Below are 23,515 nucleotides of genomic sequence, written 5' to 3'. Positions count from 1 at the left end.
CTTGATGGGTCATACTGCACCAAAGCAATGGAATGCCCTCCTACCATCCAAGTGAACAATCATTTGAAATATGCAGTTAATTAAAATAATCCACAGATCTTACTTAACTACATTATCTACTGCTCCATACTGTCTGCAAGTTGGAATTAAAATAGATTCTCAAATTAGGGAATTGATATTACAGAACTTCCCCACAATTTGAACTCTTTCTAGATAGAGAATTCTCTCTCTCTCTCGCATAACACTAGAATGAGGGATTATCCCATGAAACTGATTACCAGGAAATTTAGGATTGATAAAAGGAAGTAGCTTTTCATTCAGCGCATAATTAATCTATGGAATTCTCTGCCACAGGATGTGTTGATAGCCACCCTCTTGGATGGCTTTGAAAGGGGCTTAGACAAATTCATGAAAGACAGGCCTATCAATGGCTACTAGTCTTGATGGCTATAAGCTACGTTCAGGGTCAGAGGCAGGAAGCTTCTAAATACCAGTTGTAGAGAAGCAAGAAAGGGGGCATCCTTCATCTTCTGCTTTTGGACTTCCCAGAGGCATAAGAATATAAGAAGAGCCCTACCGGATCAGGCCCAAGGCTATCTAGTCCAGCACCCTGTTTCACACAGTGGCCCACCAGATGCCTCTGAGAAACCCACAGGCAAGAGGGAGGGCATGCCCTCTCTGTGGCTGCACCACAGATTTCTATATGAGCACCATAATATCAGCATTTTTATTTTCAATCCCCTTCCTGATGATCGCTAGCATGGAATTTGCCTCTTTCACAGCTGCTGTGCATTGAGTCGACACTTAATGAGCTGTCCACTACAACCTCAAGATCTCTCCCTTGTCCGGTCACTGACAGCTCAGACCTCATTAGTGTATATGTGTAGTTAGGTTTTTTTGCCCCAATATGCAAACTTCACCCTTGCTTACATTGAACCTCATTTGCCATTTTGTCGCCCACTCACCCAGTTTGGAGAGATCTTTTTGGAGCTCCTCACAATCTGTTTTGGATTTCACTACCCTAAATAGTTTGGTGTAATCTGCAGATTAGGCCAATTTGCTTCTTACCCCATTCTAGATCATGTATGAACAAGTTAAAGAGCACTGGTCCCAGTACAGATTCCTGGGGGACCCCACTTCTTACTTCCCTCCATTATGAAAACTGTCAATTTGTCCCTACCCTCAGTTTCCTGTCCTTCAAGCAGTTACCAGTCCACATATGAATCTGTCCACTTATCCCATGACTGCTAAGTTTACTCAAGAGCCTATGGTGTGGAACTTTGTCAAAAGCTTTTTGGAAATCCAAGTATACTATGTCAACTGGATCACCTTTATCTACATGCCTGTTGACACGCTCAAAGAACTCCAAAAGTTAGCAAGGCAAGACTTGCCCTTGCAGAAGCCATGCTGGTTCTCCTTCAGCAAGGCCTTTTCTTCTATATGTTTATCAGTTTTGTCCTTAAGTATGCTTTCCATCAATTTACCTGGCACAGAAATTAAGCAAACCAGCCTGTAGTTTCCCAGATCCCCCTGGATCCCTTTTTGAAAATCGGAGTAAAATTAGCTACTTTCCAGTCCTCTGGTACAAAGGCTGATTGTAGGGACAAGTTACATATTTTTGGTAGGAGACCAGCAATTTCATATTTGTTCCTTCAGAACTCTTGGGTGGATGTCATCTGGCCCTCACATCTGGTGGCCACTGTGTTAAACAGCATATTGGACTAGATAGGCTTTGGGCTTGATCCAGCAAGGCTGTTCTTAAGTAATTACCCCAGAATAAATAGTTGAAAAGCATAATAGACCTCTGTGCTCTGTTTATGAGAATACTTTCGTATTAGAGCATTACAGACTATAGTTCTCTAGCTCTTTGTTTTCCTCTATTTATGTCTTAATTTTATCCACATTATAGCTCTAGGAACTGATCCAAGCATCTGATATGTTCAAGGGCCTCCATGATAAAAAATAATATTCAAAAGAATCTAACATTTACTGTTAAAGAGGTTGTGACCACTAATTTCACAAGCTTCTTTGGGAACAGGCCCTCTTTTTTCATGGGGTTCCATTCCGATCTAATGCTGCAAACAGGGAATGCGGATAAACTCGACCTTGAGTATATGGGGATTGTGAGGTTGGGTTCCTCAGCACACTTAAGTGTGCTCAAATCTTATAAAAAGTAGGGTGGGGCAAAAATAAGAGTAGTAAAGCACATTTCCTTGCTCTCCAGCAGTGGCCTGCCAACCCCCAAATCCTCCATTTTCTGGGCTGTGTGTGTATGTGTAAAAGTCACAAAATGGCCCCAGAAATGACACCAGAAGTCATTTCTGGGTGGCACTTAGCCACAAATAGTCTGAGTGTGCAAAAAAACCCAGGTCTCTATACCGCAAATAGGGCTATTTTTGGCCCGTGAACAAAGAAATCAGGTCTCTATGACCCACCCACAAATAACAGAAATCGTGATGGGAGAAATTGCAAAAACGGAGGGTCTCCTGTATTAGGGTGTATGTGGGGATTTTTCATAAGGACATTTTGGCCATTTCTGAAACTTCATGTTTCCTGACATCTATTATGCCCAAAGCTTTTGCCTGACATTTTATTCAACACGGTCCTCTGCAAACTATGTTTAGACTTGTTCAAATGCAGACCCAAAGAACAATACTTAAATGGCAATCTTCATTACTAACTGTGCTGGGAGAGACACCTTTTAAAGTGGTGGCTCTCTTATATTTAGTAGGAATGTGCATGGAACCATTTGGCGCTCCATTCTGGGAGTGCCAAACCAGTTCTGTAGACCAGCATTCGAGCTGGTTCGGAGGGCAAGCGCGTGGGCACGGGGTATTCCTTTAAGGGGCAGCCCCTGCCCCGCTGGCGCTCTCATAAAAAGTGGGTGCACGGGGATGCAGTGTGCCTCCCTGCAGCCCCAGTCAGTGACTCCCCAGAAATGGCCAACGGCAAGTGGTTGACAAGTTCAACAGCATAATGCAGGTGGTGCTGATACACTTTCATTGCGGTGGGCTTGCAATGAAGTCCCAGCAGTTTTGTACTTTAGCACAAGAGCGTAAATACTCTGAGTAGTATGCCCACACTGAAAGTAGTAGTTAGATCAGAAACACATCGCCTGACTTGTATTCCACGTAGCTCAGGCTAGGAACAAAACATATGGATTTTCAGAGGCTTTTCTCAGTTACACAGTTCAGCTTACAAGCAAAGATTTTCAAGATTATCAGAAGCTTATACATAATCATTAAGAATTATTGACAAACCTTTTTCACTCCCAGGATGTCTTCAATAAGGGTGGCAGTTTGCAGGAATGTCTTTTTGTTTGTCATCAATGTAAACAAGAACAACACAAAATCATTTCTTTCTGCCAATCGTTTAGTGACCCCTTCAGTCTACAAGGATGAGAAAGAGTACACACACTCAAGACAAGACAAACATGGTATGCAAATAATTCACATGTCTTAATTATCTGGTGGCCATATTCCAAGAGCATTACAAGACATTCAGGGCAGTAGTTCTTCATACATGGTATGCTTTTGGTATGTTTCCAATAGAATAAAAATAAAATAAAAACCTTCAGTGGAATTGTATCAAATGCTGAATTCTCTGAATTCCAGCACAGCTAGACTATGTGTGCAGTGAAAGGACAGGGCACAGCACTGCTAGGTGCTCTGTGTCACTAAGAAGTGTATCAGAACACTAGTCAACATGCAGATTATTGCCATGCCAGAAGAACACTGTGTTTTGTCACATTAGGGAGGCAATTTTTGGTGATCTCCCTTTGCTCTGCAGCTACTGCCCTGAGCCATTTTTGGAAATCAAATAATAAATAAATAACTGCGTTCTGAAGTGTGTTCCTCAGGGTCCCCCAACTTTAATTTTCAGCAGGCACCGGATGTTACAGAAAGAGCCGGGGGGGGGGGGTGCCAAAAATCACCCTCTCCTGTGAGATGAAAAACATTGTTCTGCTAATGTAATGTTAGTCTGCATGCTGGTCAATATTAAAAACTGCAACAGTTGATTTGATTTCCCCAACTGTAAGAGTAGTGGCATTTGTGGCAAAAGGCAGGATATACATTTCGCACACACACACACAATTTCAAAAAGCAAATGGATAAAGGTGGCCAGAAGTTCCTCCTCCCCCATGTGATTTTGATCATCTCCAGTTATTGCTGCTGGCAGTTGGGGGAGCCATCGGAGCAGGGCTACTCCCATGTGGCAAGCATCAACTGTAGACTAGCTAAGAAAAATCAGGCAGTCTAAAAAGCATTTAAACAAAAAACAAGTATCTGAGGAGAGTACTGAGCAATATTTGGAACTTATTTTCAAGCAACAATATGCAAGGCCAGAGGGGGGGAAAAGATTCAAAAATCAGATACCATTAGTGGTATCAGTTGCTGTTCAAGCTTCTCTATTCATGTCAAATTCTCCATGAATATTTTCTCAACATTTTTTAAGGTTCTGCTTAGAAATATTTAGCAAAACCAGGAACATAAATCATTTCCAAGTACTACCAACTCTGTTAAAACTTACAAGTGAATAGTCCAATTGCAAAAATCAGAAAAGCTCCGCATTCAACTTAAACAAAAAAAGTAACATGAACTTTGAACACAGAATGCAAACAAACGCCAACAGCAAGCTGCTGTATTACTAAGCACTTAAAATGCTTCATCTATAAATAGTAAGGAAATGCTTATAAAAAGAATATTTAGAGAAAGTGAAAGCAGCAATAAAATTTTTAGTATCAAGAATATTAAAGCCCAACATAAGTTGAGTACTTTACACTCTTCTCTATCAGACCAAGACTACCCTAAGCTAACTCCATAATAAAAAGAAAATATTTGCCAGAACACAACTTACACATATGCATGTGTTGTACAATATGCTTAAGCAATCCTTGATAAGTTCATCACTTACTGCAAAAGACAAAATGCCAGTTAGTGCTTCCTGAACTATTCACCCCATATATACCATATAAATACTGTTTAACAGCACAGTTATATGCAAAAACTATAAACAGTAGGCATCCCAGCTGGTAAAATTTTACAAGCTTACCACCAGAGTACTCTGTTGCTGAGCAGGTTAGGGAAAGTGGGGGGTGGGGTGGCTATGCTCCATAAGAATATCTCCCTTACCAGCATCGCTGTGAGAGAATTGCCTTATATTGAGTTTTTGTGTGTATCTTAGGCTGGGGACTCAAGACAGATTGGGGATTCTGTTGGTGTACCATCCACCATGCTTCCAACAGACTCCCTAACTGAGCTTGTCACTGAGCTGATGTTGGAGTCACCCAGGTTTTTGGTGCTGGGTGATTTCAATATCCAGTTTGGGACTGACTTGTTCTGGTGCCACTCAAGAGTTCATAAGAACCATGACAACTGCGGGCCTATCCCAATTAGTCCTAGGACCTACATATGTTGCTGGTCACACGCTGGATTTGGTCTTTTACTTGGATGCGGGGGGGGGGGTGTTCCGTGGGTGGGGGTGTCCTGTAGTTTCCCCATTGTCATAGACAGATCACATCCTGATTAAGATTGGTCTCACAGTCACGTCTGACCCCTGTGGGGTGGTGGTGGACCTATTAGAATGGTCCACCCGAGAAGGCTTCCAAAGGCCCTTGGAGGGTTTTGGAGTCGGTTCTGCCAATGCTCTGGTAGATAGCTGGAACAGGGAACTTACCAGGGAAGTAGACACAATCATTCCTAAGTGTCCTCTTTGACCTACTTCAAAATTAGCTCCATGGTATAAAGAAGAGCTACGAGAGCTGAAGCGGCAAGGTAGATGACTGGAGTGCAGATGGAGAACAACTTATCCTAAATTCGATAAGACACAGCATAGAGCCCATTCAAAGGCCTATGCTGTGACAATACATACAGCAAGGAAGCAAATTTATTCTACATGTATTGCGTCTGCCATTTCTTGTCAAGCAGAGCTTTTCCGGATTGTTAGGGGTTTAATTCAAGCCCCTTCTGCTTCCGGAAAATGTCTCACTGTCTTATTCAATGAGTTCTTTGAAGATAAAATCTCTTGCATTTGGGCTGATGTAGACTCCAATATTTCTGCAGGCCAGTTAGGGAGGTGTCCAGCAATCCGTCTTGCAAGATTAGATTGGATCAGTTTCAGTTTGTGACTCCTGTGGATTTGGACAAGCTGCTTGGAGTGGTATGGCCTACCAGCTGTTCTAAGGATCCTCACCCAACATGGCCAATTTCATCTTGCAGGGCAGTTGTTGGAGCTCGCCTAGTCGATATCATTAATGCCTCACTGAGGGAGGGCAGGATTCCACCTTGTTTGAAGGAGGTAACGGTTATATCTTCTAAAGGAGCCTGCTCTAGAACCCCTGGAGATGGATAATTATAGGCCAGTCTCCAAGCTCCTATGGTTGGGTAAGATGATTGAGAGAGTGGTGGCTGATCAGCTCCAAGCAGTCTTGGACATAACTGATTATCTAGACCCATTTCAAACTGGCTTTAGGGCGGGCAATGGGATTGAGATGGCCTTGGTCGGCCTGATAGGTGACCTTTGCCAGGGAACTGACAAGAGAGAGTGTGACTCTGCTGGTTCTTTTGGATCTCTCAGCGGCTTTCGATACCATTGACCATGGTATCCTTCTGGATTACCTGAGGGAGTTGGGGATAGGAGGCACTCTTTTACAGTTCTTCTCCTAAGTCTTGGGTAGATTTCAGATGGTGGCGCCTGGTGACAGTTGCTCTTCAAAACAAGAGCTACTACAGGGAGTCCCTCGGGGCTCCATTCTGTCACCAATGCTTTTTAACATCTACATGAAACCACTGGGTGAGGTCATCAGTAGACTTGGTGCTGGATGTTAATAAGCTGATGACACCCAAATCAATTTATCCTTGTTATCAATATCAGGAAATGGCATTAGCCCCTTAAATGCCTGCCTACAGACAGTAATGGGCTTAAATTGAAGCTGAATCCAAGCAAGATGGAGGTGCTCATTGTTGGGGGTTGTAATCTGGAAGACGGGTTCGAATTTCCTGTTCCCGACAAGGTTACACTCCCACAGAAAGAACAGGTTCATAGCTTAAGAGTGCTCTTGGATCTGGGTCTCACCTTGGTGCCTCAGGTCGAGGCTGTGGCCAGAAGTGCTTTTTACCAGCTGCTACTGATTCAACAACTCTGCTTGTTCCTTGAAAAGAATGACCTGAAAACAGTGGTACACCAGCTGGTAACCTCCAAGTTGAACTATCGCAAAGCGCTCTATGTAGGGTGCCTTTGTACGTGGTTCGGAAACTTCAGTTTGTCCAACATGTGGCAGCCAGATTGGTATCTGGGGTATCCCAGAGAGACCACATTATGCCTGGTCTTAAACAGTTGCACTGGCTGCCTATGTGTTTCTGGGCAAAGTACATAAGTGCTGGTTATTACCTTTAAAACCCTGAATAGCGTAGGTCTGGGTTACCTGAGAGAGAGAGAGAGGCTTTCTCTACAAGATTCCCACCACTCATTAAGATCACCAGGATGGGTCTTTGGGTGCCACCAGTTCATCGAATGGTGACCTGGGATTGGGCCTTCTCAGTTGTTTCCCCTAGGTTGTAGAATGCACTCCCCATGGATATAAGAGGATTGTCCTCCTTGTAGTCCTTCAGAACAGCCTTAAAGAACCATCTTTTTAGTCAGGCTTTTAATGATATTTAGTTTTAATTTTAATGAGTTTTAATCTGGATTAAATGGTTTTTGTATTATTATGTGTTTTTGATTTTAATGCAAATCACCCTGAGCCACTTTTGGAAGGGCGGTATACAGAATAAATAAACAGCATAATCAGATCTGATCAATACTGAATGAACACAGCAATGGCAGCAAAAATTAGATTAGAGCAGGGAGGTAATTTGTTTAGAATCAGGGCCATATGTCAAATATGAGCTGCACCACCAAAGATGTCTGTATTTTAATTGTTTATATGAGCCTGTCTGCAGCTGGTAGACACATTGCCATTATTCTGCGATACAGGTACTTCAGTTCTGAAATTAACTCCAAATGTGTAGAAAATTTTAGAAGTGTCAGATGAGCACTCAAATAAGAAAATGACTGGTGTATATAGTTTTTTCCTTGCTTTGGGATTTTAGAAAAATATATCCTTCAATTTAGATTTTGCCTACAGAATGATGAGAGCTTAATTTCAACTTAAAGCTGGAATGTTCACAGGTGCTCAAGAACACATACTGTATGATCAAACGGCAGTCTTACTATACATGAATTAGAGGCCAATTCCTTTTTCAAGATACAAAGCAGGGAAGACAAGGAAATGAAAAAAGGTTTTGAGAAGCAAATTGGATATTTACTTACTCTTCTGTTTCTTCTTTTGTGTAATAAGAGTTGGTCTCATAAGTATTTCTACTAGAAGCTGTGAATATGAAACACTCAATTAGATTTAATATAGATTTTAATAAAAAATAGAATAGTTAATTTAACAGTAACTTCCATTGATATTTATCACAATTTTAAACAAACTACTACAATTCTCCTCCTCTCACACTAAACAAAACATCCCATGCCCCTAGTTTACAATGCTTCTCTTCAAGGATTAGCCATACTTCAAGAGTAAGTCTACACAACGTTTAGCCTTAAGAAATATTCTGAACTTCTAAACAGAAGCCCTGTGGACAAATAGACAAAAGATACAAGCTTCTCAGAGATGATGCCACTTCTAAGGCACTGGAAAAGCTACTGACATTTGCAGCGCAAGCTTGTTTCCCTCTCCAATTGATCAAGATTTCTTACACATAATGCAAATTTTTACTGAATAAGCAAACTCTTTTAAAACATTTTACCAATACACTGGAAAAAATTTGAAACATGTAATGTGAGTATTAAGTAGACATAAGAGACAAATATTTTTATTTAGTCCCTCCCCTTTCAATTGCAAATAATGTTTTCAAGACAGAACAAGACTAACAAGAGCCAGTTTGGTTTAGTCGTAAGCACAGTACTAGGACTCTCTGTCCCCTGTTAACTGAGCAAAGAGGCACCATTTTAAAGTGGTGGTCTTCTTTATTGAGCAGGGAAAGAGCAACTGGCCCTATCCAACCCCAGCAGAGCATCCCTCCTGTGAGTGCTGCTGGTGTCTATCTTATGTTTCTTTTTAGATTGTGTGCTCTTTGGGGACTGGGTTCCATCTTTATTAATTTTATTTCTCTATGTGAACCGCTTTGAGAACTTCTGTTAAAAAGTGGTATGTAAATATTCGGAGTAGTGGTCTCTGTTCTGTCAACATAACAGGGTTACTTTGAAGATAAAATGGTGAGGGGAAGAATGGAACATGTATCCTGCCCTGGATTCCTTGAAGGAAGGCAGAGGGTTTTTTGGGGGTGGGGCTTAAAGCACAACTGGACACAAAACATACAGTTCCAAAAAACAAAACAAAAACAAAAAAACCACCACCATCACCACCACCAAAAACCACAGGTGCAGATCTAAAAGAACATGTGCGCAGATCAGGTTATGCAAAATTTCATTATGCTGTATGATGTAAACAGTGACTGGTAATAATGAGAGAAATAAATGAGCAGTCCAGGCTTCCCTATGTGTGCACATTCCCCAAGCCCTCTGCGCAGCTTCCTAGAACTGCCACTGCTGCTTCCCCGCCACTCCACTGCCTTTCCCTATTGCCTCCACCTCTCCCTGCCTGCCGTGGGCTCTTATTAAGAAGGAGGGAACAGTCTCCCTCTCTTTGGTGCCGTTGCTATCCGGGCTCTTCCTTCTCTTTCCCCCTCAACCAGCTTGTCTGTTTCCAGCACTTCTCATTCTCGTGCTTGCAGCTTTCCTCTCCTGACACCCAAAACCTCAGCCCTGCCACTGGCGGATTTATTTTCACTGCTTCTCCTTGGCTGGGGGAAAAAAAAGCCTTCTGGAGCAGCAGCAGAATGCATTAGCATTTTGTATGCTAATTGATTCTCAATCAGAGAGGCACAGGGGGCCAGAGTGCTCAGCAGGGAGTAGGCTGGCAGGGAAGTTCCTTGGATTTGTTTGCTGTCCCAAAGTGTTGTGTTTTAAATTTTATAACAATTACTTTTCAGCGCTAGCATACATTTTTGCTTTAAAAATCACTGATTGCTTATTGGTGCAGAATGCTGCTGCATGCTTTTTAGCTATTGAGAAAATGGAAGCTTGTTGGTTGGTGAGTAATGGCATCCATTGTCCCATTTTGCATTTGTAAGGTGTTGGGGGAATACCTTATAAATGGAAAATGTGACAATAGATGCTCTGCCTTGAAGGGGAAGAAACTTAATATACTGATACTGTACTATCAGAACCAGTTTTAAGTTCAGCTTTGTTAGCTGGCTCCTGAGAGCGTGCAGACTTCAGCATGATGTAAGCTGTTTTCTGAACTGCAACTTAAGACCTAGCTAGAGCTCATGAATTAATCACTGATATTGTATTAAGAAAAATGTCATTTATCAAAGTTCTCTTTCTATATCTAAATATTTATTAAGGGCAAAAGTGCATGTTTAAAATAGTCCCAAGGTGACTAATGGCAATCAAACAGAACAAAATAGTGTGATAATACTATTTCTACCATACTAATTTGAATACGGAAGTATTATCACTTCTAGTAACTATTTGTTGAAGTATTGCCTTGTTTTTATTATACTTAGTAATAAAAGAGTAGAACTGTAAAATACACTTCTTTTTCTTTCCATATTTATGGTGCATATTTATGGCACTTAGTAATGAATAACTAGTTTCAGTGTTGATTAATAAGCTGCAGAAGAGGGGGGGGTAGGAAGTGTAAAAAGATTTTGTGTGCTGCGCACAGCGCGGCACATACATTTCTATGTGTGAGAGATAATTATGTGCACACACTGCCTGGAAACTGCCACACAGAACAAAACCGTTTTCACTCACTAATGATAAAAATTAGAGGGAACACTGCTAATGGAGTGTACTCGTTTCTCCTCCCCCGCCACAGAGAGTTCCCTCAAATTAGCTTTCAGCTGTCTGCCTCAACTGACTTCTCCCAGTCCAGTTGCTTATGACCCTAGGAGACGCAGGAAAAGACTGCCAAATCAGTTGTAAGCAAAATTTCCCACATGCTTAAGGTACTTTCTTAAGGATAGTTTATGGAATATGTGGTAGGAGGATTCCTATTTCTTTCAGGGTTGACTTCCTGGTTGGTCCAGGATCTGATGGAGTCATCTGTGTATTAAAGGTGTAAGATGAGGCCTGCACGACTGGTGCATTCATTTCCTTCCCTCCACACACCCTTGTTCTTAGTTTTTCCAAATGAAGTTTTACTAGAGTTCATCTAGAGTTCATTAACTCAGAGGAGTGTTACAGTGAAGCTCAACTATAACACTCCAATGGTGCATCAAATTCCCAGTTCTGAGGATTTTCTACCACTCTTTGTAGGCTTCTAAATATGTACCATTGTGCAATTTTAAATTTCCTTTTTTTTAAACATGGTCTTTTAAAAAGCCCTGGAAGGGCAGAATAAAAATGTAAGAACTGAGATAGAACTGGAGAGGAACACACTGTTGTATTATCCAGAAAACAATTCCAAGCAATTGCTGCAAAGTCATCTCAAAGGCGACAAGATACTTACTCTCCTTGAAAAGGTCCCTACCAGATTCCTGCATTTTGCAGATTACCTCAGCCTTGACTATAATCATCAAAAGCTTCTGTTCCCCCAGAGCAAAAGACAGGGCTGCTCATTCTTTTCTCCTTTGGTAGTGGGAACCCAGTACCCAATCCTATGTGTTGCTACTAATGCACAGCAAGGGACAGGATTCAGTTGCAAGCCCCGCATTTGCCCATAAACTAAGACAGCACTTTCATCATTAGAATAATGTCATTGTCTGTAGTTTCTGAAAAGAAGTTGAAAACAGTAGCAGTTTTGAAAGCTATGGGCCACTTACAACAGAATCCATGTTGCTGGTAGCTTATCTGATTAAGACAGCATTTCAGCCAACATCCTCGCTCAGAGCCTTTGTGAATGCTATTTCTAAAATATGTAGATTATACAGACAAAAGCTCCTCATAACTCCTCAGTGAACTTGGAAGAGGATTTAAAATTTTTTGCTGTAGTATACGCTGCTCCATGTTTTATATGAATCAGTTTAAATTTAGCTTCATTGTTACAGTTCAAGTTAGAACATGAAGTTGTTTTTTAAAAGAAAAGGTACAATTCCAAGTTTATCCTTAAGAGACAGGCACACAGCTTCCCAAACCTTGAATGGTGACCTGGTGGTTAATTTATAGCTGATCTTTGGTAGGGGTTATCCAACAGCCATCCATTATGCTTACAAAACATTTCAACCTTATAAAAGGGATTTAGGTACCACAAACCTTCATCATCTTCCACTAAAAGGAAGCTATATTAAGGTTAAAGATACATGTTATAAAAGCTGCAACAGAAAGTGTATATCTTCCATTATATCACATGTACATGGATCCTATCAGATGAGAACACTTCTGAAAATTGCATGCTGCTTCCAAGCCAGGCTAGCTAGTCTTCCCAGCACTGAAAAGAACGGTGTTTCAGAGGCCTTTTGAAAGGGTGAGGGGCAGCTGGTTAGGAGCAGAGCCTCACAAACAACTGCTGGCCTCAAGCAGCATGGTCTGGGTCTGCACCAGTATGCAGACACCACCTCTGTGGAAGGTTCTGGGATGCCAGGTGGAACCAGATGGAGAGACAAAGTGGCCCATGGATTGCCAGTTGGCCGTACTTACTACAGGGAAGTTAACACTCCCTGTCCCCAAATGGTTACCGGGGGTGGAGATGGGCTGGGGATTCCTTTCCAATATCCAATACAGGGATCAGTCAGACATCGAGTTAAACCATCCACCAATTCTTTCCAGGAGAGATTTTATGAGACTGAAGTTTGTACCACTCAAAATCCTCTGCTGGCTCAAATAAAAGGAAAAATACACACACCATAATCATAGCTCTTTACCCTAAGTAGTTCATCTGTCTTTACCAGTGCCTTTTTCTATAATGTTCAAAGTACAGTAATTTCAATTCCCACCCTCTCCTCACTAAACTGGAAGGCCCAGCTCTTTTAGTGTCTGCTTGTAAGACAGAATGCATAAACAAAGAATTTCTTCTTTGCACATTTAGATGTTTCAGTCTAAATCCATCTTTATTGAGTGAAACTTGATACAGTTTCCAAATACAACTTCACTAGTGCCTTGAAAAAGGGTATTCATATTTCCATCTCTCTGCTAGCAGTGTGTCACTGAACATTCCCAAGAATGCATGACTGTATCCAAAAACAAGAGAGAAATCATAGGTGACTCACATCAACTCCTCCAAATAAATCAAATGTGTATGTATTTGGAAAAATGGATTCTTGAGTGGTCTCTCTCTTTTCTGTGACAAATGCCATGGCTTCCATTGAAAGGAGGGAAGAAATTTCCTGTCAGGAAATAAAATAAAAAAAACATAAAGTGCATGTACTCACATATACTTCCACATATTATTCAAGCTATTTGCAAAAGCTATCAAGTGAATATTTTTGGGATTATTAACACACCATGTAGTGACCAGGCTCCCCTCCCTCTAAAGAGTTAACTGGAAGTGAATCCTGTCTTGACTTACAGGCTGGTGAACTCCAGGGCTCAGCCAATCAGCACACCAAGTGGGTGGAACCTAGAGAGCTGTTGCCAGGAAGAAGGGAGTTCTTTGTCAGAAGAAATTTGGCTAGAGGTGCACAGGAGGCCATGAAGGTTGGCTGCAGGAGGATAACTGTAAAGCCTGGGAAAGAAACACTGGTCTTACCTGTGAAGGGTTCTTTTTCGCAGTGTCTGAGTTCATCCTATATCCTGGGTTGTATTCCAAATCATGCCTCAGGAGACAGGAAGTAGAATCCAAAACCTTTGCCAATGTCCAGTAGTTAGGTAGGAGGCCCCAGGAAAACCCCAGTTCCGGACTGCAGAGCCAGGTCTTTGTAGAGCTATAAATGTAAAATGTCTACAGCGCTAAGTAGATAGAGAGAGCAGATCTGGTGAAAAGGAGAAATCAAATGAATGAGGAAGGATGCAGGCAAAGACAAGAAGAAGCAGTAAACAGTAGGCAAACTGCCTCCCACTACTGTAGCCCCATCCTATGGCAGTGAAGTCCGCGGGCGTGGCGGATATACTCAGACACTGCGAAAAAGAACCCTTCACAGGTAAGACCAATGTTTCTTTTTCCACAGTTGTCTGAGTTCATCCTATATCCTGGAACATACCCAAGCCGTATAAAAAGACAGGGTGGGAAAAGCAGACTATCAGACTACTTGCTGTAGTACCATGTGGGCCATGGTCACTTGAGCAGAAGGGAATAATGATACCCTATAGTGATTAACTAATGGAGAGATAGATGCCTGAAGGCTGTCTAACGATGAAATAGAGGGAGCATTGGCCGAAAGAGCTGCTGAAGTACTGGCACTGCAGGTTGAAAGAGCCTTGATTACCCCTGGAGTCAGGAGGTTGAGTGTTTTGTATACCAGGTGGACCATGGCTCTGATCCCTTAAGCCAGGGTCACCTAGGGAGACTTTGTCCTAGGGATTTTTTAGAGAGAAGGAAGACAAAGAGAGAGAGCGGCCGAGTTGCGCTGGGGCTTGGGAGATTCAGATAATTTCGAAGTGCCCTGAGAACGTCTAGTGTATGCCCTATTGTTTTCCTCTGAGATGTTTTGGCTCCGGGTAAATCAATGGTAACACAACCTCTTTCGAACTGTGGAGTGTGGAGTTATGCTTAGGAACGAAGGTGGGATCCAGTTGTAAGATGACGGCCTCATCAGTGAAAGAGCAAGGTTCCTTGCACGCTGAGAGGGCGCCCAGGTCAGAGACCCTATGTGCCAAGGAGCTGGCTACCCAAAACAGTACTTTGTGCGACCAAATCCTTAGGGAAGCCTTACTGAGGGGTTCGGAGGGGAGGCGCATGCGGGCATTTAGGACCATGTTGAATTCCCAAGGTAGAAGTATATGAACAGGTGGAGGAGTGAGATTGGTTGCCCCTTTTAGGAACTGTCTGAGTGAAGAGTGAAGAGAGTGAGGCCCAAGATTGTCAACTGTAGGATGGATGCCAATGGGAGACTAGGCTGCAGAAAGGGTTGGGGCGAAGACCCATTCCTATGCCTCCTTGGGGAAATGATGGGACCTTGGGTACCCTTGAGGAGATAGAGAAAGGGAGTTTTTTTGCAGGCCCATCCGGAAAAAGGCGTCCCACCTGGCTTGAGAGATCCTGTTCATGGAGGGTCTTCTCGATGCCAAAATGGTGGATTTTACCCTCCTTGTGTATCCTGCCCGATTCAGCAAGGTGCACTTACTCTCCATGCATATAGTTGGTGCCAGGTCGGTTCCGGATGAAGAGCCGGGCCCTGAGTAAGTAGTTCTGGGCAGAGAGGTAGAGGCCACCATTTCCCGGAGAGAAAGAAAAACTAGATCTGCGAATCACCGTCTTCTTGGCCAAGGGGGAGCAATAAGGATTAGATTTGCTTTTTTCCAAAGATCAGTTTTGCATCATTCTGCTAGTAACTCTGCTAGTAAAACCTATAGTAGGCCAGGAAACCAGGTGGGCAGTGAGCAGGTCGGTCGCGTCCGCTAGAGGTGAGTGGAATTTGTGACGAACAATGGTTCCAATGGTGGTAGGTTGTTGATGCAAGAAAGGTCCAATACTAGGAGGGCCGACTTTGTTGTGGCCTGATGGAAGGCTTCTGTGTGCCGTGACCATTTTGCTGGGTCTGTGGAATGGGAGATTAGTCAATCTGCCGTCGGTAGGCCACCCCACTGGGGCATTCTGCTGCAAGCGAAGCTAGGTGAATTTCTGCCCAAGAGGAGTAGTTTGGATTCCCTCATCCTGCTGCGAGACCTGGTGCTTCCCTAATTCATCTTGTGAGTTTATGCTGCTACGTAGTTTGTGTGATAAGCACATGTTTGTTCAGTACAGGGTGGCTGAATTCTCTGAGGACCAGACATATGGCTCTCTGTTCTAATGGATTGAATTCCATGAAATCTGGCGGGGAGACCACACTCCCTGGGTCGGCTGATGGATGCAGTGTGTTCCCCACCCAGCTAGACTTGCATCCGTAGTAATAACTATCCCTTCCAGCAGTGAGAGTAGGCCTCGCCATATCGCAGGAGAGACCCGCCAGTTCAGAAACTGTCGCCCTTCGACAGAGAGAAAAATGATGAATTTCTGGATGATAGAGGATTAATGCTGCTGTCTTGTTCTGGCGTTCTGTGGTTAGTGGGGACGTTTCCAGTTGGGTGTCAAAGATGGCTCCTGCATGTAGAAGAAGTCAGGGAGGGACTAAGAGGCTTTTCTGGTCGTTGATCGTGAAGCTGTAGGGCTCAGAAAGTGTAGTGTGTGATGCACATCACTGCAGGTTTGGGACAGGGACACCGATCGGATTCGGAGATCATCCAAATGCAGAAGGAAGTAAAGTGTTTCTACCTGCATTTTGACTATTATGGCTACCACAAACTTGGTGGAGACCCTCGTAGTGGAGGACACACCGAACGGCATGGCTTGTACTGGCAATTCTGGCTGTGGGAGAGGAAAACAGAGTATCTGCGGGGGATATGTGGATGTGGAGGTATGCCATCAAGAGGTTTATGGAAGCCAAAACAAAAAACCTCCTGATTACGAACTGCTTCCCCGATTGTGTGGAAGGATTCTATCCAGAGGGGTCCATTTGTATGCAAAGGTTCAGCCTCTTGAGGTCTAGACCGCCCTCCATGAGCTGTCCTTCTCTGGTACTAGGAGTAGGATGGAGTAAATCCCCTGAGGAAGTGTCAGAGTAGGGATGGTTCGATGGCCTGAGTCTGGAACAGATGCTATATCGCTAGATAACTCTGCTACCTTTTTGTCAGATTCCAGGGTGAAGAGGTGCAAGTATAGAGACCGTGGGCTACGACTCTGGGACCCAGGCATCTGATGTCGAGTGGCTCCATGATGTCGCAAGAACGCGGAAGCCGGCCTCCGGCAGGAAGGAATCATTGTTTCCTTCCATGTAGGAATCCTGATCTGAAAGGTTGTCCCTGGGCCTGGTTCCTGTTGTTTCCTTGTTGCTGGCTCTGCTTTTGCCCTGGAGATGTTACCCAATGGTCAGAGCTCTCAGGGGAGTTGACTGAGTACCTTTGGAGGACTCTGGAGGGACGAAAATTTTTCGATGAAAACACTTGCCTGGACAGTTGTACTACTGTCTGGCTACCAGCAATGTTTGTTTTTGTTTTGTTTCTTTTCCTTTTCCTTTTGTCCCTAGACTCAACCAATACAGGGTCCTGGGAATCTCCGAAGAGTCTAGCCCCGGAGAATGGAAAATATGCCAACGTTAGGATTAGTGGTCCACTTTCCATCTTTGTAACCTGAGGCAGGGCCTCATAGCGACCCCTGCTGTCATAGAGCTAGATGCGTGCAGGATACATTCTCGGCTAGAGGCAGCCATGAAGGCTGCTGCCTTCATATCTTATAAAACCTTGCCTATGTTGTTTGTTCTTGGTGGGATAAGCTGTATCAACTCCTAGCCCCAACACCAAGGTCCATTTGAGGACGGAGATGTCCGTGGCTGCCCTTACAACCAATGCAGCACCCTCATGTGTCTTGCGTATAGGAAAGTCAAATTTCTTACCTTCTGGAATCTTCAGTTGTACATCCCCTGTTATTCACGGGGGTATATGAAACCAATCATGCCACTAGGGCATCTACAACGGAAGACACTAATGAGGCTATAACATCAACATGTAACGTATACAGGTTTGTTTGTTTTAAATTGTGGAATGGGACCGTATTATCTAAGCCTGGAAATGGACTCTGTAGAGACATCATTGACAGTCCTCCATGTCTTAACCAATTAGACATCAAGTCTGAATATATAAGGCCCTCGTATAAATAAATGAAGTAGTCTCCCATTCAAATGCAAACCAGGGAAGACCCTGCTTAGCAAAGGGGACAATCCATGCCTGCCACCACAAGACCAACTCTCCTTTTCAGATCCATCTTATTTATTTGCTATTTCTCTGTGTAAACCGCCCTGGGCCCTTTTGGAGAAGTAAAATAGAAAACGAATGCATGAATGAATGCAAGGTCTGAAGGAACTAGTCTGTTGGGAGGAGGTCGTTTCCTGTGATAGTTCGCCTTCCTCCATATCAGATGAAGAAGAGCAGTCCATAGAGTGCGAAGGTGGAGGCTGGAGGTGTTGTAGGGGTAGGCTGGTACCCAAGGAGTGGGTACAGGAGAAAAGGACTTAGGTGGAGGGGGGTACCTGTTATTTGGGTAGAGGAAGGTTAGGGTCCTCTTGAGGAAAGCTGGAACAGGAAGGAGGAGTAGGAGAGGCAGGTCTTTTGGAAGCCTATGCCTAGGTAGCCTTGGAAGAAGTCCCCTCTCATTTGGGGGAATGATCCCTCTCATTGAGCTAGAGCATTGCCCTTTGATGAACAGTGGGCATTAAATTAAACTCAGAAATCAAACTCAGAGTGATATACAGTCTTTAAGCCACAATTGAAAAGCAGGGGAAAGCTGCATGTCCTGTTGATCCTCAGCAAGAGGAATTATACTCACAGACCGTGCAGGAGCTGGGAGACGCTCAGGTAATCTCCCCTCTGTAGGTGCACAAGGGCTGGCAGTATTCAGAGCAGCTGGCTGGGACGCGGGGGGAGTGACTGGCAAACCAGGTTCCCCCTCCCCCTGTGGTATGCCAGTCCGTGTGATCGTGGGCGTACATAGATCACCTGTCCAAACCGCCGTAAATATCAATCCCTGGAGCCCTCTAAGAAGGGCGGGCGGTAAAAGTCGCAGAAGCCATTGACGACAAACAGTCTGTTGGGGGAGGCATTCGCTCCAGCACGCCCCGAAGGCTTGCTCTTTTGTTCTGTGGCGTTTTGCTTTTCTTGCGACTGCCTCAGCATTCGGAGGGTTTTGAGCCCTCTCCTTTGAGATAACTGGCCTTCTAGGCTGCCCTCTTTGGGTAAAATCACTGCCTCCACCAGAGTAGGAGCTGCGCCCAGCTCACTAGAGGCTGAAGGGGGGGGGGGAGGGAAGGCAAGGGAAAAGCTGCCTGAATCAGTCAGTGAAGACGGGCGTGAGCGTTTGCCACCGCATGGGTGGAGATCGCGGAGCTTCGGGTTGCTGGATTCCTTTTTCGGTGGAGGGGAAGGGGGTTATGGCAGATAGGGAGTCTCCCAAGAGGTCCCCTGTATAAGCAGGCTTCACAGGAGTGGGGAGGAGGCAAAAACCAAAGTAAAACAAACTGAGAAAAACGGAGCCAAAAGGACTAATTGATTGTAAAGAAAACTGTTTAGCTTAGATCGAGAAAAACCAATCAGCAAAAAAACCCTCCCTTCCCAGCACTCCCTTCCCAGCGTTGCCCATCAAGGAGAACAAGGGGGGAGGGGGGAGAAAAAGGTAACCAGCAAACCAGCCTGAATGTATTAGATAGCAGAGCTCTCTCAAAAACCGATGCAACCTGAGGCGAGACAGGAAGGAACTGGGGTTTTCCTGGCGCCTCCTACCTAACTACCGGACACTGGGCAAAGGTTTTGGATTCTACTTCCTCTCTCCTGAGGCATGATTTGGAATACAACCCAGGATATAGGATGAACTCAGACAACTGTGGTAAAGACAGGATTACAGGAGTCTTGAAATCCTACCAAGAATTTGGTGAGTTCAAGGAAAAGGGAAATTTAGTCTAGGGAAAAGTTTGTTTAGTCAGACTTTGCGTTAGGGATGTTATATTTCTTTGGTGTGAGCGCTCTGCATATTCCATTATAGTCTTCTTGCAACGTATGTGAAATAAGAAACACCAGCCTACACGCAATACACCTAGGGCATTGCAAAAGCCTCTGTAAACATTTAAGCGTGTATTAAGGCAACCTATTTTTGAAATCTTACTAAGTATTCATAACTGTATCTAAAAACTGGGAATCCTCAGATGGGAGTAGTCTGTAGTAACTGAATAAAACTGGTTTTGGTTTTTTACAAGCCTCTCAGAGTTGGTTTTTAACTAAGGAAAGGGGGGGGCGAAGGGGGAATTCTCTGGTGCAAACACATCCTCACAAATGTTCAGCAGCTATCAGTCTTCTCACCAAGTGTAGGCTTGCACGTGGAAGATTTTTGTACTTGTCCTAGAGCCAAGTCAAGCAATGTTTTTTTCTGGGTTATCATTTTGAACCTACTGATAATATAGAATAGATTTAGGAGAAGCCTAGCTAGGCAGCTCAGCAGGGATGATTCAGCATTTCTTTCCCTCATGTGAGCTTGCTTTGCTGTAATTTCCTACAAACCAGTTTACAGCATTTCTTCAAAAATGAATGCTTATATTATATCATATGTGTATATGGATGTAACAATGGCATGAACCAAAGATGATAAGCAAAAGGCAAAAATACATTAGTAAATCAAGCCAATCAAGCCAGAATGGTCAAGCTTCTGAAAATACAAGTGTCTGAACAGAAACATTTCTAACCAAAATAATGAAACCTAAATATACATTTGTCAAGTCTCACATTTTATGAGTAGCACTGGAACTGGTGCTCAATTCTTTATCTGTTGACTATAGTGCAATTTCAACTAGAGAAAAAGGGCAAACAAAATAACTAACAGGTGGAGCATATTCCTTATGAGGAAAAGCTGATGTGTTTGGGGCATTTAGCTCAGGGAAAAAATAACTGAGAAGAGAGAGTTTATAAAGTTATGCAAGGAGTGGAGAAGTTGGCTGGAGATCTTCCTTATATACTACTAGAACTTGATCATTAATGAAACTGGATTCATGACAAAGTACTTCTTCATATGATGCATAATTAATTTATGGAACTTTGGTACAATGTGCAGTGATGGTTGCTGGCTTAGGTAGCCTTAAAAGGGGATTTGACAAATTAATGAGGTCAAGTCTATCAATTGCTATTAGTCATATCTAAATGGAACTGCCAGGTTAAGAAACTGTATTTCTCTGAATACTAATTGCTGAGAGAAGGAGAAGAAGAGCAGTAGAGGACTACTGCTTCTGGGAAAACCAACGGCAGAACATGAAGGAATCTGGCTAGCCACTGTTGCAAATAGGATGCTGGACTCTTGGTCTGATCCAGTAGGGCTTTTCTTATATTAATCAGAAGGTACAGATTAGAGCACCTATCACTAAAAAATAGAGAATTCCAAGCTTCAAGGCCAAGGGGCATCACAATTCTGCTAACCTCTTAACGTGGTGATTCTTTTTATTTAGCAGGGGAAGAGTAACTGGCCCTATCCACCTCCAGCACAGTACCTCCAGTGACTGTTGGTGGTGTCTATCTGATGTTTCTTTTTAGATTGTGAGCCCTTTGGGAACAGGGATCCATCTTATTGATTTATTATTTCTCTGTGTAAACTGCCCTGAGCCATTTTTGGAAGGGCCAAGCACAAGTTCTTCACACGACTTTAAAAGTCTGTTTGGACTATCTAAGCCAGCTCTGCTTGCACAAATAGCTGCTCTCATGGATCATACTTGAATGAGAAAAATATTGTGTGTACAGCAAACTTATGCAAGATTGCAGCTCCTCTTTTGTGAATTGGAGGAGTTGCACAACTTGCAGTTCTTCAGTTCATGAGGCGATCTTCTGTGAATTTGCTACTCTCATATTGCAGCGCTCATGGTTATTTGCAAAAGCAAGCAGCTGAAATGATTGTAAAAATCAGAATGATGTGACATCAGAGAAGGCAGGGCCTTTGCTACATATCTTAGACAAGCAGCTGAAGTAGCAATAAATGGTTAGGCTACTACAAAATATTCCCAGGATGTATGCATGGAATGTAGGATGTCATGTTATCTGGATCACTGCAAGCAGTAAGGTATGTGCAGCTTGTAGATTGGTTTACAGTAACTGAAGAGACTGAGAATAGATTCAGTAAAACACATCCTGCCCCAAGTAACAGTCTGCTTAATGGTCAGAAAAATTACCTTTAAGATGCTTTGGCACTGAGAAAAATCACTGTTGGGATGGCTATGCTCATATAGCTTCTGTAAGAGCAAGGGAATTCCATTCCACTTTGCTTGCTTGTCTCTTTCCTTTAACAGAGCTTCTGTGATCTACAAGAGAAAGCAACAGGTTTTTTGACTAAATATGTTTATCTTGTCTCCAGCATTCATCACCATACCACCCAACAACTTAGCTGGCCATAATTTCCCCTTCCACAGGAAACCCTCTGTGTCATCCAAAAATATGTCCCTGAAGGCTGGAAAGGTAGGTCATCAAAAATTGGCCCTTCCCTGATGAACTGGTGTAGCTGCTCTCTGAAGTGCTGTTAGTCTGCTCCTCTTGCTGCACCGGTGATTCTTGGCTCTGGATGTCAGCCAGTATTTCCAAATAGATGCATATATTGCCTGAGATGTACTCGGAGACTAAGATTACACACATTTATGCACAGAGTAATTACATAGTACCAGAGGTGGAAGTTTGGGGTAGTCTAAAAATGTGATAGATAAATAAGTGCGCAGTATTCTGCTTTATCAATTCTTATCTTAAAATCTTTAGCTCGAGTGTGTGTGTGTGTGTGTGTGTGTGCGTGCATGTGCACCATGCATATTTACTACCGAAGTAGATCAAATGCAAGGCAATACCTTGTTTGATATCTAAATCAGGCAATGTTCCAGTCCTAGTGTTCCCAATCCTTTCTGCAATATATTTTATTTTCTTATTATTCAGCATACTTTAAAAAATTATCTCACTTAATTTTTTGAAAACGAAGGACATCTGACCAGGAAAGCATAAAATTAATTAGAATTTTGATATACCATGACATCCTGATTAGTGTCTTAAGTTTTCAATAGAAAATAAATATTGTTTGCAAAGTTTTAAGGGTTTATTTCCTTCTTAAGAGGCTCCTGTGCAGATAATATGCTTGATTTTGTAGAACCATGATTAGAACCAGAACTGAATATTTTCCATAATAGGCAAGATTTGAAACTGAAGTTGTCATTCACATGAAAATCTGAATACAAAGAGGTTTCTGTATGCGGAGACTGGCTACACCGTGTGACCTTAATTACAACAGCTCTTCAGTGCCAAGCAGATTGTAAGAGTTTGCAGAAGAGGCCTACTGATGTTTATTCAGACATACTGATGCTTGTTAACAGGGTTGGAATATCTTTACAGAGAATAGTATCTTTGTTAGCATATCTTTTAAGACCATATATGTTCATCACTTCTAAATAAAATCTGCAATACTGGACAACTTTCCTTTTACTTATAACAAAAAGTAATAGTTATTTGTAGCAATGGTACTCACTCCTGCAGGTTTCTTATGAAATGATCATGCCAATTAATGAGGAGAGCTGGTCTTGCGGTAGCAAGCATGACTTGTCCCCTTAGCTAAGCAGGGTCTGCCCTGGTTGCATATGAATTGGAGACTAGAAGTGTGAGCACTGTAATATATTCTCCTTAGGGGATGGAGCAGCCCTGGGAAGAGCATTTTAAGGGAACGCCTTCTTCTGCATGAACCTCACCACCCACTGAGAACTGCTGGAGAGGTCCGCCTGTAGCTGCCACCAGCTCGTCTGGTGGCCACTCAGGGACGGGCCTTCTCCGCTGCTGCCCC

General features: G+C 43.1%; 1 protein-coding gene across 1 annotated transcript in view; it reads right to left on the bottom strand.

Moving 5' to 3' along the window:
• The window catches only part of TRPC4AP (transient receptor potential cation channel subfamily C member 4 associated protein), a 54,638-nt gene that overhangs the window by 17,800 nt on the left and 13,323 nt on the right, over positions 1–23,515 (bottom strand). Inside the window, exons 2-6 of the mRNA XM_053247224.1 lie at positions 21,879–22,007; positions 13,263–13,379; positions 8,311–8,368; positions 4,858–4,913; positions 3,261–3,389 (exon numbers count right to left, since the gene is read on the bottom strand). Coding sequence (XP_053103199.1) covers positions 3,261–3,389; positions 4,858–4,913; positions 8,311–8,368; positions 13,263–13,379; positions 21,879–22,007 — 489 coding nt within the window. The remainder of the gene's footprint in view (positions 1–3,260; positions 3,390–4,857; positions 4,914–8,310; positions 8,369–13,262; positions 13,380–21,878; positions 22,008–23,515) is intronic.

Source organism: Hemicordylus capensis, chromosome 4 (assembly GCF_027244095.1).
Source record: "Hemicordylus capensis ecotype Gifberg chromosome 4, rHemCap1.1.pri, whole genome shotgun sequence".
NCBI classification, from domain to species: Eukaryota; Metazoa; Chordata; class Lepidosauria; order Squamata; family Cordylidae; genus Hemicordylus; species Hemicordylus capensis.
This window is presented reverse-complemented; position numbering and strand designations above follow the sequence as displayed.